Source organism: Stegostoma tigrinum, chromosome 8, assembly GCF_030684315.1.
Source record: "Stegostoma tigrinum isolate sSteTig4 chromosome 8, sSteTig4.hap1, whole genome shotgun sequence".
Taxonomy (NCBI): domain Eukaryota; kingdom Metazoa; phylum Chordata; class Chondrichthyes; order Orectolobiformes; family Stegostomatidae; genus Stegostoma; species Stegostoma tigrinum.
In genome coordinates, this window is record NC_081361.1 from 39,170,843 (window position 1) to 39,190,080 (window position 19,238).

The 19,238-nt window shown below is 41.0% G+C and overlaps 1 protein-coding gene across 8 annotated transcripts in view; it reads right to left on the reverse strand.

Moving 5' to 3' along the window:
• LOC125456086 (adhesion G-protein coupled receptor D2) overlaps positions 1 to 19,238 on the reverse strand; it is a 265,020-nt gene that overhangs the window by 152,066 nt on the left and 93,716 nt on the right. For 6 of the 8 annotated variants that reach the window (XM_048538779.2, XM_048538786.2, XM_048538784.2 and 3 more), the window contains one exon: positions 10,058 to 10,099. The exons of the other annotated variants lie outside the window; for them this stretch is intronic. In XM_048538779.2, coding sequence (XP_048394736.1) covers positions 10,058 to 10,099 — 42 coding nt within the window. The remainder of the gene's footprint in view (positions 1 to 10,057; positions 10,100 to 19,238) is intronic. 8 annotated transcript variants of the gene reach the window in all.

Consider the following 19,238-nt stretch of genomic DNA (forward strand, 5'->3'; position numbering starts at 1 on the left):
ACCTCCCGTTAGTTGTGAGGTTTGCAAGTGTGACATTTCTAAGTCTAAGGCAGCAGAAACTAAAGAAAGAAAGCACACCTGTATATCCTGATCCCTGTGGAAGAGACAATGTTAGTCATGACTGCGGCTAGGAAGGGATGATGAAATTGGAGATAAACTAATCTTCACCCTCAAATATCATGACTTTGTGCACTTTATAAACTGCAGATAAAGTATGTATGGTCCTAGTTGTTGGTTGCCCACCTGGCTGCACACCACAATCTTACCTGTGTACTTCTCTCCTCCCAAAAAGCCAAGAAGTGGCCCTTGGTAAGGTTGTGCAGGAACAGTAAGATGACAGTGAAGAAGAAATTACAGCACCGTCACATGATTCCAGAAACATAGCCCCCAGCTCAGATGTGACAATGCAAATAATTTAAGAGTGTAGCTTACAGGCAGGATCTGCACTGGAGACAAGACATAGACTGGAACCAGCTCGCCAAAGAACAGGGTCACACACAGGTTCTGCTCAGGAAGACATGGATGAGGAGCATGGAAAAGGGTCACCAATGGAGATCCACACTGAATTGGTCGGTGCATTCGCAGACCTGACAGAAGGTCTGCATTAACGCCTCAGGCCACAGGGCAGTCCAGCACCAACCTGGGACAGGGCTATATGCGAAGCCTGCAGCCCATCTGTTCCACCATGGAAATAGTGGCCAGCTCCATCAACATGTTTGTGGACTCATCAATAATGCAATATCCAATGTCTGATGTCTCCGTTTCCCTTGATGCTTCCACCAAACCTCTGGGGGTTGCCGTGGGGGTTCAGACCGAACTCACATAAAGGTCAGTTTGCTGTCATCTCAGCAGAGGGCAATCATACTAAAAAGGGGCTTACAAGGCCTGTCAGAGGGGAGAGACAGTAACACCATGCAGCAAAAACCCGCTGTTCTCTCTCCCATTGGCAGCATTTGTCCTCTCACTGCTGCCATTCCTCAGGTGTCGTACTGTTGCTTGGTAACCAGAAGCTGGAAAAAGCCAGATATACTTATGTGCATCACCATGGCAACCTTCGCAGCCAGTAACAATGTCATCTTGCTCTGCCATGAAGCTGAAGGCGTGGCTGCAGCAAGAGGCACATTACGGTGAGGCTCTCCCTGTGGAAGTGCCCAATGCGGTTCTTCCCATAAGTTCAGAGAAGGAAGCAGCTGCTTGAAGACCCTGAGCACTTGGGGCCATCCTCTACAAACCGTTAGCTTCTACTGCTCGGTCTTGTCCTACTGTCTGTGCGCTCTGCATTCATTCTCCCTGCTGTGCTGTCATCCAAGCAGAATGCTCATAGCTGCTGCAATGCTGGGAACAACTGGTTTGGTACAGCCCTGAAGCTCCATCAGCACATTTCACGCCATGCTCTATCGAGTTTCGCATTTTTAAAACAAACCATATAGAAAGCATCAGATGCTTGCAGAATGATAGCGACACCCTGCACTTGCAAGCAGTTGAAAATCCTTTTAAATTGTGCTGGAAAGAAGGATTAGAGTTGGGTGGGAAGTGAAGGTGGATGGGGAGGATTATGGTGGTGATAGCGATAATGGGAACTGCAGATGCTGGAGAATCCGAGACCACAAAGTGTGGAGCTGGATGAACACAGCAGGACAAGCAGCATCTCAGGAGCACAAAAGCTGACGTTTCGGGCCTCGACCCTTCATCAGAGAGGGGGATGGGGTGAGGGAACTGGAATAAACTGGGAGAGAGGGGGAGGCGGACCGAAGATGGATAGAGGAGAAGATAGGTGGAGAGGGGAGTATAGGTGGGGAGGTAGGAAGGGGATAGGTCAGTCCAGGGTGGTGGCGTGGGGTAAGTGGGGTTGATGGGTTTTGGATGGGGTTGGAGTGGAGCTGTGCGCCGTGGTGGGAAAAGTGAGGGGTGAGTAAGATGGAATCTGAGGGTGGTTTGGAATATGAAGATAGGATGGAGTGTGGGTGTGACGTGCAGAGGGTCCTTCCAGTTTAAGAGACCATAGGGAGTTTGGACTGCTATAACTGAAATACAAGCAGAATTCAGTAACTTAAAATAAAATCACAGGCAGCATTTAATTTTGAGCTATACAATATTGTTTTCTGAAGCCAGAAGAGGAAGAACAAGACACAGTGGCACTGAGAGTTGCTTGAGTTAGGGAAATTCTGCTTGGCAGCAGCACTTTGAATGGTTGAGCTGTAGAATGTTCAAAGGCTATATGTGCCAAGAGCAGCAGGGAGGAAGAAACATCAAGGGCCTGCAGATGGAAAATAGCCATTTTTTTCCTCTCTCTCTCTTCCCCAGTCCCCCTTCCCCACCTCAGAATAGGCAGAAAAGATAAGTAAAAATTCTCAAACAAAGCAGGCCTGGGTCTACTTGATTGACCATCAGATTGACCATCAATCAATCTACTCACATAAGTGCGTCATGATTGCTAAAATCAAAAGGAATAGGAGAAAATAACTTCCCACTTTGTCATCTGGACTATTGTTCTGTCTATATTCTTTTGCTGCCCATTGTATGTGCATTGAACAATTTTTCTTTTGTCTGTATTACTTGTGACTGGGTGCATGTCTTTTGGGGTTTTCAAAGGGGTATAGTGTAAGTTGCATAAATTAGAAATTTTTTGTTTTCAACAAAATTATAAACATTCGGTGTTATTTTACTGTTATTAATGAAGCCTGGTGTGAACTGTTTTTGTCCTGCTTAGGAACCAGACAAGTTGGTCATTGTGTGGTCCTGTAGGATTGTATACATTTCATGGCGGCTTGTAGAACAATGGGGCTTGAATTGTGAGACTGGCTGCTTTGTTACATTTCGCTGCACTGATTAAGCAACAGCACTTGCTGGTATACTAAGGTCCAAAGTGGTAGCAGTGGTGAAAAAAATGAGCATTGCATATTGGTTTATCTATCTATGTATCATTAACATCTCTACAGGTCATTCATGACACATAAACCAATGGTCTTACCAATATGGCATCTGATACGAGTCACCCCAGAAGAATGCATACATGCCTCAGATGGTATAATAGACCTCAGAGCAAATCATATGAGGTAGAAAGTAAGCATTTCCTACCCTTTCACACCTCTCATCTTCTGTGATGGTAAAGGCCAATATCCGAAATCTTAATTGTTTACTTTCTTTGCAGATCCTGCCTCACACTTGCTGAATATCACCTACATTTCCAAAATATCTTTTAAAATCAAAATAAAACAGTTCATTTTCATTGAACTTGAACATGGTTGTTGTTTTGGATTAGATCTCTTGTCACAAATGTATTGCTTATCTCATCCATCCAGATACTTGATTCTTTGACACGTGAGGAACAGCAACCAGAACGGAAACAATTGCAGCTGTAAGTGATATCACCATCTCCCTAAAAAACAAAATGGACTTTATGACCTTATCACTCAATATGTGGGCATATGACACAGCATTTCCGCTGCCTTGTTGTACAAGCCAACAACGTTTGAAACTTCTGCAGGAGAGATACAAGAGGAAAGGTCTCCTGAGAAAAACACACCAACTTGTTTTGTTTCCTTTTCCAAGACTGCTATAAAAGAGTGATGTACCAAACACAGCTTATTCCTTGGAACATATATTTACATCTAATGTTATAACTGGAACCATGTGAACAGTAATTATAGAGTGAATATTGTCCCACAAGACACTACTGGGTATACACACACAGAAATCCGACATTGCTGGGGAGGAGAGAGAAACTAGGTTACAAGTAGGTAATTTATAATGTCGATGCTCCTCTGCTAAATGACAGCAAAACAAGCATTGCCTTGTCTCCTATCAAACAAGCTCACCCCATATCCAGATTCCATTCCCATCTGTGTTCTTCCCCAACTCTCTCCCCTTCATAATCCCTGTTTATAAGCACATGACCTCTCTAACTTTTCGCAGTTCTGGTGAATGGTCATTGACTTGAAACATTAACCCCACTTCCAGCTCTGTAAAACCTGCCTAATCTTTTGAGCATATTCAACATTTTTTGTGTGTTTTTATTTTATTTCTACCACTAGTTTCTGCAGCGTTTTGATTTTCCAGAAACTTCAAGGTGGATGCACAATATATCTGTCGTGTCATTGTCAAGAGGTTTTTGTGTCATGTTGACTCTGCTGTCGCAGCATTTGTTACACTTCAAGCCTGAATTACAGGGTTGCTATTGTGTAGATGCGGCCATTTGGCCCATTATATCTGCACCAGCTCTGAATATTTTGACTTATTTCCAATCTCTTGCCCTCTCCGATAACCATGCACATTGGAGAAATTATTTAAATAAAAACAATGCCTTCCTGAATGCTTCAATTGAACCTGCCCTCACCACACTTTCAGGCAGTGCACTCTCTCCCTTATGACTTGTTTTCATCTCAAATTAACTTCTTTTGCCAATTGCGTCATTTTGTGCTTGACCTTTTACAAATGAGACCGGTTCTGCCCAGGTTCCCTAATTTGAAAGTTTCCATCAATTTTCCTCTTCGCCTCCAAGGAAAACAGTTCCAACTTCTCCAATCTTTCATCATAGCTGAAGTGTCTCAGCCCTGGAAGCATTTTTGTAGCTTCTTTTGTACTTTCTCTCATGGATTCAGATCCACCCTGAGGTGCAGCACCCAGAACCCAATACTCCAGCTAAGACCTAGCCAGTGTCCTCTGCACACTCATCATAATCTCCCTTCTACTCCATGCACCTATTAATGACATCTAAAAGACTGCATGCTTTATTTACAACTGTGTCTGGCACCTTTAATGTCCCATGTACACATACATCTGGGAGTCTCTGCTCCTGTACACTCTCTAGAATGGTACCCTTTATTTTCTACAGTCGCTCCACATTCTTTGTACTAAACAGTATCACCTCAAGTCTCTGCATTGAACTTCATCTGCCACCTACACACACACTCCAACAAACTAACAATTTCCCTTTGAAGATCGTCCTCATGATGGAGTCAAAAACTATTCTGGATTCAAAGCCTTGCTTAATACGGGACTTCTACAGAATACCATTCTCCAAATTAGGAGTCTGTTACACCTCCATTCAGATTAGATCTAAGTAATATCATGTGAATACAACATTGTTTCAAAACCAAAATTATTTTTGCATTGACTAAACTTCAATTTTAAAAGCATCCTACAGTACAGAGGTTTTCGGGATGGCATTATTGTGACAGCGTAGATTAATTCTTGTGGGATTCCAAGGTCAAAGATCAGCACAGCTAAGAGGAAATTCACTCTGGTCGCTCCCAAAAATGTCATGAGTAAACGGAGAAATCAAGGATAGATGCACGCATTGTAGCAGAAGTGTCCTGCCAAGGCAAGGTAGTGTGACTGAAGCCAAAATCAGGGACAGAAATAGAACTGCTGGGCCCTGGGGCTGCTCCTGACCTGACCCCCAGGCCCAGTCCTCGACCAAAGCATTGTGAGCCCATACGGCTCTGGGCTCCAATGTATTCCCCTGGCCCAGGCCCTGGCTAAAATATTACATTTCTACTTGACCATGAGCCACAGTCCTCCCCAAGCGAGTGAAAACTAAGCAAGCGGCAATCAGAGCTGAACTTAACTGATCACCACGTTTCACTTTTTAATGGCAAATCATCTCTTGCTAAAATCAGTGTTGTCTAGGATTGAAGTGTGAGCACATGTATGTAAACGTAAATTAATATAGCAATTTGAGGTGTGTGATGCAAGTCCAACAACAATTTTTGTTTAGACAACACCTTTAACAGGAGTGTTATATATTAAAAATGAGACTTTGAGGCACTGAAGGGGATGCTAAAACAGAATCAAATGTCTGGCCAAAAAGGTAAAATCTGAGTATCTTAAAGGAAGAAAATGAGGTGGAGAGTTGCAAAAAGCAGATTCCCGAGCTTGAGCTATGGCAACTGAATGCACAGCCAGCAGTGTTGGAGTAATTAAAAGCCATGATATTCAAGAATCCAATATTAGATTAACATAGACCTCTTTAAGCACCATGGACCTGACAGAGATTACAGCATTCTGCAGTTATGTGATCATGCAGTGATTTGAAAACAAGGTTGAGAATTTTTAAAGTCAGCATGTCATTTGACTGCAAGCTAACGTACGTCAGTGAGCAGAGGCATGACGGGCAAACAAGGCTTGAGGCGAGGGATGATATGGACAGCAACATTTTGGACCTCAGTTTATGCAGAGTGCAGAGGCTAGCCAGAAATGTGATGGAATACTCTAGTTCAGAAGCAAAAGGCAGAAATGAGGGCTTCAAATACAAATGAACTACGACCTGAAAAATGAAGCGGTTTTGCAGAAGTGGAAATAGCTGCCCTGCCTGATGGTATGAATATGTGGTTGCAAGATCTTCTCGGGTCAAATGGAAAATCCACGCTGTGAACAGATTTGGTGTAACCTCAAACTGTTGCCATGGAACAGGCAGATTCAAAAGCTATGGAGGGGAATTTGGAACAGGCATCAAAAACAGTAGTTTTGGTCTTCCCAAATACTTAATTGGAGAAAATTTCTGTTCATCCAGTACTGAATGTCAGATAAAAACCCTGATAATGAAGAGACAGTGGGAGTTAAGAGCAATGCTGGGGAGGTGGAGATTAGTGATATCAATGTACGTAAAAAAACTAACACTGTGGTTTCAGATTACTTCATCAAGGGACATCTTGTTGATGAAATATAGGAATGGAGCAAAGATAGATCCTTGTGCACACCAGAGATAAAGGTGTGGGAGTAGGAAGAGAAGCCACTGATAATGTTGCGCTGCCTGTAATTAGTTAGATATGAGTGGAACTGCGTGACTACAGTCTCACCATTCCAGACAACAGGAGACAAGCGTTAGAGGAGCATGAGATCATCAGCTACACCATAGGGTACAGTCAGATCAAGAATGATGACGTGGGTTAGTTCATCATGGTCTCATAGGTTGTCATTTGTAACTTTCACAAGTCTTCAGTAATACCACAGGGTGAAAACCTAACAGGAGGGATTGAAACCTGGAGTTCAGGAAAAGATAAGCAAACGTTTAGGAGGTGAAGTATGTTCAAGGACATTGGAGAGGAAAGTGGGGTCAGAAGTGAGGTGTTAGTTTGCAAGGACAGTGGGACCAAGTCTTGATTTTTCAAGGAACAGACAGGAAACTAGAGACTTCTGAGGGAGGTGGCTAACGCTTGACGAGGGAACAGTTACCAGTGGATAACATTCTAATACAAAGTCAACTGGCACCTATGAATGACTACAAGTTCCCTTTCAAGTTAGTTGAGGACCTAAAAATCAGATCAAAGGCTTTGAATCAATCCTTGTTATTCATTCATTCTGTATGTTGTCCACTCTTGTTCAAACCATAAATTCCTGCAGTTCACATCTCAACCTTTGCCCCAAGTTGCTTAAATTCAAGCTCATCAATATTTTTACACAGGCAGCTGCCCTTGTAAATGACCAATGTTCTGACCAGTCTCGTTAGCAATTTCCATGGCGAATACAACACACTAGCAGGGAAGCAATCAATTCTCGCAAGAAACTCATTTCTACAATGAATGTCTGCCACAGACTTTATTTAAAGAGACTGTAACATGTGCATTTGTATCATATCACATTTGTATCTAAATGTCAGATCTGTTCCTGCAGAACTTCATCTCAATGTCTTCAAACTACCACAGCAATCCATGGATATGATTTTTAGTGTGTCTTTTTAACCATTTGAAGACTAAGCAATTTTAAGAATCAGAGGAAAAAGCAGTGTGTAACCATGTAATCGCCCAGCCTGGTTTTCCTCCAAGGGTTCTGCAAAGTCACACACAGGATTTACTTACACACGGATGTTGCTTATTGATCTCTTTTCCATTTTCACTTTTCCATGTAGCAGACAAGGAAAGCCATTCCAGAGCTTCCAGAATACTTTGGAAAATGATACCACTCTAGAACTGGAGCATCAGATGACATGGGATGCTCAACGAATGGCGGGACACTCGGAAGCTCAGACAAACAGAGGGATCTTGGGGTGCTTGTCCTCAGATCTCTGTCGAGACCAGGGCAAGTTGAAAGGGAAGCTAAGAAAGCAATTGGAATACACTTGCTTTTATTAATCGTGGCATAGATTATAAGAGCAGGGAGGTCATGTCGAAACTATACAGCACTTTGGTTAGGCTATAGGCTGGAGTACTGTGTGTAGTTCTGGTCACCACACTACAGGAAGGATGTGATTATACCGAAGGGGTTGCAGATGAGATTCACCAGGTTGGTGCCTGGACTGGAACATTTCAGCTATCTGATAGAAGTGTATAAAATTATGGAAGACATGCATTAGATGGATGGTTGGAGTCTTTTTCCCAGAGTGAAAAAGTCAAATATTGGGGGTCTAGGTTGAAGGTCAGAGGGGAAAAGTTTAAAGGAGATGTGCAAGACAAGTTGTTTTATTTTACACAGAGAGTGGTAGGTGCTTAGAACATGCTGCCCAGGAGAGGTAGAAGAGGCAGAAGCAATAGCAATGTTTAAAAGGCATTCAGACAGACACCTGAAAAGGCAGAGAACAGAGGGATATGGACCACGTGCAGGCAGATGGGTTTAGTTTAGAACGGCATCATGTTCAGCACAAACATGGTGCGACAAAGGGCTTGTTCCTGTGTCATACTGTTCTATATTCTATCTGCATTTCAGCATTATTGCTTCATGAAGATCTCTGTTACTCAGCAATTTCACTTTAACTATAAGCACTCCAGCTCTACATTTCCAGTCAGTCATACACTGAATAAGGATTAAATGAAGAATTACATAATGAGTTTCAATACTGTATAATTATATGCAGTTTTATCCCTGAGTCATCTTTACTGAATGTACTGTGTTCACAAAATTAGTTTGTTCTGGTGTTTTGAAACTTATGAGCATGGAACAGATGAGCAAACTAATTTAGCTGTTTATTCCACCTAAACTGATTTCATTCCTCTGAGGAAGCATCTGTTTATTTTCAGTTTTTGGGGTTTCAATGCACTCCTGTCTCAGTCAAATAGAATTGCAAACTTATCCTTTCTTGCAGATATTCTTTGTGGAATTAGCCCACTCATTCAAGAGTCAAGTCAATAGAGTTATGCTAGAAGGAAGCGATGTTTGACATATGTGAAGAATAGTTTTTACAGGCTGAGAGAGAATAACCTTCAGTGACAAATTAAGCAATAACGCCCGTTTGCTGCACTGGGAAATTGAAGATAGGCTGGACAATTGAAGGATGAGGGCACATGTCCTTTCCTTCAACTGCCTAGTTTATACTGAATTTTTGCATCTGCACATGTACAAATAACATTCTCATGAAATGGTCACAGCCCCAACCAATTGAAGACAATGATTAGAACACTGATCAATTTTCTTGTGGCACCACTTTCGCCATAGTTCATCTTCAATTGACATTGAAATCACGGTTTCAAACCAATTGGAATATGAAGTTGACGACAATAATCATTTTTTTTAAAAAAGCTACAGTCTTGCAATTTGACTTACAATGTAAATTTACTAAACTACTCCTGTTTGCTACCTTCTATACACTGCCAAAACAATTTATAAAGGATTTTAAATTGCATCTAAATAAACTATGAAATGATTTTTTAAATAACTATTAGCAATCAGATATATACATTAACTCTTTCTTCTGAGAAATTATCTGAAGATGGTCAGAGAAAATAACAAAACCTCATGAGAACCAAAATAATAATGTTGTGTCTTTCTGCAACTCTGTACTCCACATCTAACACCTCTGTACTTAATTTTTCAGTCTTCATCAAAAGAATCAGTCCATCACACAAAGAAAAGTTCTAAATCTTAAATAGCCATCACTCTGTAAATTTGGGATGCTTTCAAAATAAAAAGGACTTTGAAATATTGGTAAGTGACTATGAGAAATGTGTTCTTTTCCATCTGGTTGTCAGTGTTTAATGGTAAACCAGAATGCATATGGGGCAGTCCAAGCATGAAGGGCAGTAGGACACTCATGCGAAGAGCTGCTCTGTCCTTCTGTGAGATCAGAAGCCTGTCACTTCTCTCATCCAGACTGTCAGCCTTGAGACACTATAACTAGCCTTACCTCTGTGTTGTACACTCCATATATCAGGAAGATGAAGAGACCCTATAAAGACAAAAGGAGGGGAAAAAGCTGTTAACTGTAATCATTTTCTTCACTCGCAATTCTGAAACAAAGTTTCCCGAGAACAAACACAAAGAGGCTTTTATAGCTGACAAGGTCAATTTTTATTTTTCAATTTCATGAACCAGAGCTCAAGTATCTCCCACAAAGGAAAGGAGTTCTTTACAAATCTCTTTTACCCAACTGAATAGTAATCAAGGTTATCAGGACAATTGGGGGCCTTGAAAAGGAACAGGTTCCATTGAAATTACTACCACAATTAGTACAATCAGTTTTGATGCAGAACCTCATTAGGATGAATGATATTACATATTTTGCATCACTGCAAATCTAAAGTCAGTTCACCAAAACACAAAATGTGCAGTACAAACTCAGCTAAACTTGTGTGTGCTAAAGATTTTGAACCATCTTGAGCGCTGGCTCGGTTCTACGGACAGCACTTGTGAGAAAGTCAGGAGGTCAGGGGTTCAAGCCCCACTCCAGGATTTTAGCCAAATAATTTATGCTGACAGGTCATTGCAATACTGAGGAATGCTATATTGTTCAACATGATACCCTTCAGGTAGGGAGTGCAATGCAGGCCTCGCCTACCAATGGAGATGGGTGTTAATGGTTCCACAGCATGAGTTTTTACAGTATGTATAAATGACTTGTGCAAAGGGATCAAATGTAAGTGGTATGTAGGAAAGAAAGCTGTGAAGCGGATGTAGGGAAGCTACAAAGTGATCCAGCAAGGTGAACTGAGTGGGCAAAGATATGGTGAGTGAAGTATAATGTGAGAAAAAATGAAGTTGGCCACTTGGGCAGGAAAATGTAAAGAAACAAGCATAGTATCTATGCGGTGAAAGGCTGCAGAGCTCTGCGATATAGACAGATCTTGGTGTCCTTGTGCATGAATCAAAAAAGTTTAGTATGCAAATATAGCAAGTAATTGGTTAGGCTAATTGAATGTTATTGTTTATTGTGAGAAGAATTGAAAGTATATATAGGGTGGCCGGGGGGGGGCATGCTTTTGTTATTAGGGCCATTTGTGAGACCACACATGAAATACCTTGTACACTCCTGGTCTTTTTATTTAAGGAAAGACATAAAAATATTGGAAGATGTTCAGAGTTTTATTAGACAAATATCTGGTATGTCCAGGTTGGACAGGCTAGACTTGTACATGGTAGGGCTTAGAACAGTGAAAGATGGCTTGATTGAAATACAAGATTCTGAAGGGTCTTGATAGCTGAATGTGGAAAGGACGCTTCCTCTTTAGGAGAACCTAGAGCAAGTAGCCTCTATTTTAACCTAACAGGCCATTTAATAACAAGGTGAGAAGTATTCCTCACAGGGCGTCATGAGTCTTTGACACTATCTTCCTGTACAATCAGTGAAAGAAGAGTCTTAAAATATCTTTCAGGCAGGAATATAGTGTAATCAGATCAATCACCATCTTAATTGAATGGCAGAGCGGTTTTGAGGATCTGAAGGGCATACTCCTGCTCCTGGTTTGTGTGTGCATTTGAAAAGGCTGGTTGAGTTCTCACAGCACCCTGGTCAATGTTATTTCCTCAACTGGTCCCGATCCAAAACGTCAGGCTTTCCTGCTCCTCTGATGCTGCTTGGCCTGCTGTGTTCATCCAGCTTCACACCGTGTTATCTCAGATTCTCCAGCATCGGCAGTTCCTACTACCTCAAAAAAAACTAGTCTTTCATTTCATTTACTGTTATGGAACCCTATACTACATGAAATGACGACCTTGACGCTGTAATTAATTATGAAGTGTTTTAGGAAAAACATATAACTGCCAAGTTTCTTTAAATTCAGCCGTAACATCATCTCCAAAAAGGTCAGCTCAGACCACTGTGTCATGCCACTAAGTGTTCAGATAGGAGTACATTTACCTGAAATTTAAAAATTGCCTTTTAAAATTTTAGTAAAGAACTGAACTGTCTGCTTTAACAGCATTAAATGTCTGATGGGCAGTCAGAGTATAATTTTAGACCAATATAAGACAATGGAATAATTAGGCACTCACTCCGCATATGATTGAAAACTGAACTTGTTTAAAACCAGTTGATGCCACACACCACGCCGGAACATTGACCAAGCCATTCTGCTCGTACAACAATACCATGGCTGATCTTTAGCTTATATTAGTTGCCTTAGCTCCATATCCCTTAATGCCAAGGCTAGCTGGGAAAAAAAAGGCTCCAGTTATAATCATTAATTCAACTTGCATCTCCTGCTTGATTTTGTGGAAGACAGACTGCTCTGCTATGACCTTTCACATTCTTCACCTTCTTTATGAATGGCCTGGATCTGCTCTTAAGGGATGCCCCTCTTGTTCTTGACTCCCCACAAGCATTTTCTATTTACTCTTTCAAAACCTTAACAATATAAACCAATCTACTCTTAAACTCTCTATATTCCATGAAATACATGCCTGGATGACACACAATTTCTTTCGCAATCTAACTCTTAGAGGCCCAATAACATTTTGGTGAATCTGAGCTTAGTCCATACAAGACCAATCCATTGTTTCAATGGAACATTGCCCTGATCTAGTGTCTGCATCTACCCAGGGCTTTGCATAACTGGAGCAAGACTTCCCGGTTTCTATACCCTAATCTTCAGATTCAAAAGGACAACTTTCTACCAGCTTTTTGGCTAGCAGTCACTTTCTGTGAATGGAAGTTTGTACCCATTATCCCTACCTTTCTATTACCTACCCCAACTCTGAATCTACTAGCCTTTTCCTTCCAGAAAATTCAACAACTTTATTTTATTATAGTGAGCAAAAGGCAAAAATGCAAGATTATTTATTATCAAAGAAATAACCAAATCATCAATGATTGAAGTTCGCTTTGGATAGAAGGCTAACTCTTAGTTTACTATATTGTCGATGCATATTCATAATAAAACACAATAATATTTCCATAAATAGCCCAAACACTGGGAGTTCCATCATTATTAATGATGACTTCATCATCTACTATCATAAAGAAATTTAACTTCACAGGGTAGAAGAAAAACTGGGCAATCACTAAGTCCTATGACAGGTTGAATGTGTTTAATGGCTTGTGGTCAGGTGGAAAAACACCATTTGTGAAGGGTGACTGTAAATCACTTGCCTACTGGCACATTAGGCTGAGTGTTAGTTTGAGAGTTGAGTGCTCAGGTACCCATCGACAGAGGCATGAGCTGTGGAAGCTCCAAAAAATCCCTGGTCATGTCTTCGGACACAATATATACCACAGCAATACAGAACACAAGTGAGTATGGGCTGTTGAAAAATTCAGGTATCAGGGTTCTAGCTGATAAGAGCTGTCAAAAGGCGCTTGTCATGTAACACTAAGCCACTCTGATTGGCCTTGTACTGGTAGGCACATTGTCACCATCCATTGAGTAATCATTTGTAGATGTCGTACAGTTGTCAGTCGTTGAGATGCTGTAACTTCTTGCACCCAGACGACATGCAATGAGACCCATCTGGTCCCAGTTAAATGGAAAGGACTGTAACACGCTTGAGAGTGACAGCAGGATTGACCTTTCACCATCTATCCTTCCAATCACAGGTCACACACTTTTGTCCACATGTACACTGAAATGGACAATGGCCAACAAGAAGTAATCTGCATCAGACATGGGAGCATATGGATTACGTTCTACATATCTCCTGGCTTTTGGAAATAATTTTAAGATTTATCTGCCAGTTATGATATCACCCAACAGCATTAATTAAATTACCAGTTCATTTTGAGTGACCAATCTTTTTTGCCTCGGTTTTCAGGTGTGCCACCTAAACCCTGAAACTTTCTTGTAATAGCAGAGGAAGAATTATCATGTATATTGTGTCCAAAGTCCTGAGCAGGGACTTTCTGGAGCTTCCACAGCTCATGCCTGTGGCCTGATACCTTTGCAACAAGGAAACAAGAAAGACATTCTGAGAAACTGAAAAAAAGATTCCAAGTTAATAGAAGAGGCCACAGTCATCAAGAACCTGTCACAAAACCGCTGCTGCACGGCTCTGCAGGACTGGCTCCATCGCCGCCTCTTTGACCGGTCTGTCTCCTCTCCACCTATCTTCTCCGGTGTCCACCTTTTATCCCCCTCTCCCTCTCCCTCTCTCCCTACTTATTTCAGAACCTCCTTCCCCTCCCCCTTTTCTGACGAAGGGTCTCGGCCCAAAACGTCAGCTTGCCTGTTCCTCTGATGCTGCTTGGCCTGCTGCGTTCATCCAGCCTGACACCTTGTTATCTCCGACACACAATGCTGTTAGGGTTTTGACCCAGCAACACTTAAGGAATTGCAAGATACTTCCCAGTCAAGTTTATGAGTAGTTTAGAAAGGAATTTGCAAATGGCATTGTTCCCATGTATCTGCTAGCCTTTTCCGTCTAGAAAGTAACAGTTCCTGTTTGGAATGTGCTGTCTAAGAAGCCTTTGTGAATTTCTGCAGATGGCACACACTGCTGCTACTGAGCGTCATGGTAAAGGGAGGGTATACTTGTGATTAGGTACCATTCATGTGAGCTGCTTTGTTCTGAATGGATTCAAGTTTCTTGAATATTGCCTTGAGTGTTATCCAGGTAAGTGTTGGTTCGGCTGCTGCATAGTCTGAAATGAAAGTTGAATCTTGCAACAATCCCTGAACAAAACTCTTCTCAAAACTCGCTAATCCCTGAACACTTTTCACCAATTTCCAAAATAGATCCTGAACTGAGCAAAAAAAAATCCTCATCTCGTTAAATGAGGCCTGCATTCATTTACCAGCTATGACTACCTAAAAAGAATGATCCTGTCAAATTTAGCAACAATCTGAGTGCTTGGGCACATACCTTCCCATTGCTAGAGTCTTTCGCTGCATCCATTTTTGACTGAAATGGGCATTACAATGTTGACCACAGGCCCCAGAACATATTATTCATTGATTTCAGGATTTTAAAATATTGACATTTCTTCAGTTATAATTCATTGCGACTATATTTCAGTGCATACTTTTAACAGAACAAGTGCCAATGTACACCAATGATTTGTAAATCTCCTTATTAACAAGAAGTCATTTGATTTAATGAGTTCCAAATCAATAGCATAATGTTTGGCAGACACTCATCATGCATATGAAAACTGCATTTCTTAAATGTATCTACCCTGAAACCTGATATGGTTAGCACAAGAAATATTATTGTACCTGCTTTAAATGTTAAAACACAAGCGTTTTAAGCAATACAACAATTTTTCATTGCAATTGTTGAGGTTTGCGGAATCGCATTAGATGCCCATCCAGTTTAGTCCAGGTGTTTCTTTCAGAAATTTCCACAATTTTAATTGCCATTCTTGTCTTGTTTAGGTGTCTTCTTCCCCTTTCACACCTGCAAGCTTTGGAATCAATAGTTTCTGTCACCCCAAGCTTTTCTCAGGAAAATAAGTCACCTTTACCCCTTTATCAATGATGCCGTTGCAATTTGTTTCAGGATATAACTTGCTGTCATCTCCTTGTGGATATCGCTAGGAAAAATTGCATCATTAACATAGGAATCATCAAGCTCACCATGTGTTTTGCTAGTTTCAAGTTAGGTGAAGAGCCACTTTTAGGGCTGGATTATGTCTTTGCAGCTGAAGCCCTCCGGGAGGCCCTAAAGCAGGAGAGGAGTCAGCTACTCCACTTCCGCAAGTCTGCTGGGCCTGGGATAACAAGGTGCAGAGCTGGATGAACACAGCAGGCCAAGGAGCATCAGAGGAGCAGGAAGGCTGACATTTCGGGCCTAGACTCTTCTTCAGACCTAGCGCTGCTTTCCCTTCGTCAGTAGCCAATTAATTCGGACAGCCACTCCTATCAAGTGTTCCCCAGAAACCATCAGCCAATTGGAGGGCCAAGACAAGGATGCATTCTCAGAATGCAACCAGAAGGTGAATGTACACCCTCACAGCAAGTTAAGTGGGATCTGGGATTGGGGGGGGGGGGGGGGGGGGGGGTGTTGGCGGTGAATGAGTGTGGCTAATCAGGGGTGTACTGAGTTGGTGACAGAGTTGCTGCAGGCACAGCACAGCATGGAATGGTGACGGATAGGAAAGGGCATTTCCACCCCTTGCCCTTCACTGGCATCTACATCATTCCTTTATCTCAACGTGCTCAACAGGAACATTATAAAGAGAAAATATGATCCTTAAAAACACCTAAGGAGATGTTAATTCAAATGACCAAAAGCTCAGTAAAAGAGAAAGGTTTTACGGTGTGCCTTGATGGAAAACAAAGGGAAGAGGCAGAGAAGTTTCGGGAGAAAATTCCAGAGCTTAGCGCCAAAACAAATGAAAGCAGAGCCCTAATGGTGAAGCGATTAAAATCATACATGATCTAGAATTAGAGGAAAGCAGAGGAAGGGTTATGGGATTGGAGGAGGTTACAGAAATAGGGATGGGAAAGGCCGTGGAAAGGATTTGAAAATAAGCATCTAGAGTTTTTTAATTGTGCCATTGCTTAACCGGGAGCCAATAATCTGGGTCAGGGAGCACTGGTGGTTTGCGCTGGGCTTGGGACAAGTTAGGATATGGGTGATGGAATTTTGGATGATGTCAAGCTTCCAAGTACTCTCGAAATAACTAGCTCCTTTTGTTGATTACACTTTCAAGACTGACCAGGAATAAAGAAAGAGAACAAAGAACCTTGGAGTGTAGCCTCTGTTGGTAAGAGCATATGGCATTAATTGGACTAGAGAGGAACATGTTCCTGAACACACTAAGCTCAACACTGCCTTCCATTTGCCCAGCTTTTTATTTTGTTGATTAAACATCACTTCCAACAATCAACATACAACAAAAATGTATTTAAGTAACAGAAAAGTTCTTTATTACTGAGCAATTTACTTCCATAAAAATTGCAGCACTATGGTAAATTTTTATAGCATAAAATGTTACTTCAAGTCACAAAGAGCTGAGCAAAATACAATGAATTAGATATATTATGATTAAATATAATAACTGTGACCATGCATGCTATAAACCTTCACAGAATCTATTCAACCATGTAGTAATTCCCAAAGCTTTGCTATAATGCAGAGCACAAATATTTCTGTTCAAATTTGATGTGATATATCAGTGAAGCATTTACTGCTAAAAAGAGATTGAGAGCAAATGTATCTTCCGCCACTATGAATAAAAGCCCTAGTTTCTCATTACATTCTGACAAGACCCAGGAATTCACTTTGGTTTTCATTTAGGCTTTCTGCCTCAGTTTATGGATGTATGCCTTCATGCTTTTATTCCTTCTTCGCTTCACACATATGTAATAAATGATTATAAATTTCCACAGACGACTGCCTCTCTTCCTCACTCACACTAAGTGCACAAACTTTGGAAGTTGCAAGTAAAACTCAACAAACAGATTTATTTATGATGTTGTCCTTGGTAACCGAAATTTCAATGTACTGATGAAAAGTATGATTAAAGACAGAGTGTGCCACGACAAGGAGAGCCAGGGACAAGTTTCTATTTTTCACTGCAAATATATAATAGCAGTTGACACCAGTTTCATACAAAATTCACCGGCTACAGCAAAGGAGCTGGAGGTGTAAATGGCTACTTGTTTCTTTTTAAAATTCCGATTGCATACACATCACGCCAAATGACACAAAGGATGAATAACACCATATCAATTTACCAAATTAGTCTTCAAATTAGCAGCAATGCATCTCATGATTATAGCAACCGGCCACTAGAGTTGCAAGCTTACAGTTACCTAATGAAATATTCAAAAGTAATCATTATTCACACCAAATCAGTGTCGATACCATATTCAAAAGTTAAATTGCTACTAATTTAATAATTGTCTTAATTTTTTCAGAAAATATCCGAATCAAAAATTTGCGATGCTAAGAACTTTCCTTAAGATTTTAGTCTGTGATGATGAGTATATTAGCAACCATTTCTTCATCGCCTTGTTGTCCTGTTTTCACCATGCTCATCCCACCACCACTTCCCATTTCTTTCATGATTTTAATTATCAAAGGGAATGTGAGAATGGACAACCTCTTCCAGATTTCTCAAAGTAGCTGGTCTATCCAAACACTGGGAGCCTTTTCCTTGCACTGTCTTTGGAGACTGAAGTTCTCACACTTACTGATGTCCTCAACTGAAAACCCAAAGGTAATACAATTGTGATCGTGAAACCATTTTGACTCACCTTGGAGTACAAAATGCAGAAGGGGAAAACACTGTGCCACTTTACCAAAATAGCACCCTCATTATTTCAAAAAGGTAAGCAATGGACGCTTGAATCCGAACCCTTCCAAAGCAAATGTTCTCACTAAGTCTATTTTTTAAAAGGAACATACTCTTGTGAAGAAGTGTGTAATCCTTCTGTGGGGTGTCGAAGGCAGCTGAGACATATACTAATGCTGAGATCCAAATATGATCATTGGTGAATGTGAAACAGATAATCTCTCTTTTTAAAAAATCCTCATGATATACTATAAAGCAAGCAATGGGTGGTGGGTCGATGACTAAACTGTATCATGATCACTGTCTCAGGTTCTAGAGGAAAACTGATGATTAAATATCAATCAGTTCCATATTTTGAGAGTGGTCTTTGACTTAACTTTGTAAATACCTAAATTTAGTGACTGAACCATGGAGTCAATTCTCAGTTGAACGCAAGGTTCAAGTGGAATTAAGTTTTTCTTTCTGCTGACAATGAGTAACCTAATAAAATGAATCCATCTTAACACAGCCTCCAATGGGCAAGTGTTCATAGCCTGAAACTGCTCACTATTTCGCATTAACTTCAATTAACTAGCATGAGGTGAGCTTTTGTTGAACATTGCTCTGTCAGTGCAGCAAGTGCAAAAAAAACTCATTTAACCAGCTTTATATAAAAGGGGCATCACAAGAACTTTGATAAAGACAGACAGTGCGCAGGATATAAAGGAATATAATTGGGGAAGAGGGAGAAATAAAAATAAACCACCAGAATTAGACTTTTGGGAGTCATGTTAAAAGCAGGAAAAGCCGACCAAGACAAAGTGGCTTCGGGAGAGAATGGGAGTTCACAGGTTGAGGAATAGACTTCAATACTAATGAAGGCACAAGTACTAAGCATGTTTGTATCAGCTTTGTAGCGCTTGACAGTGACAGTGAA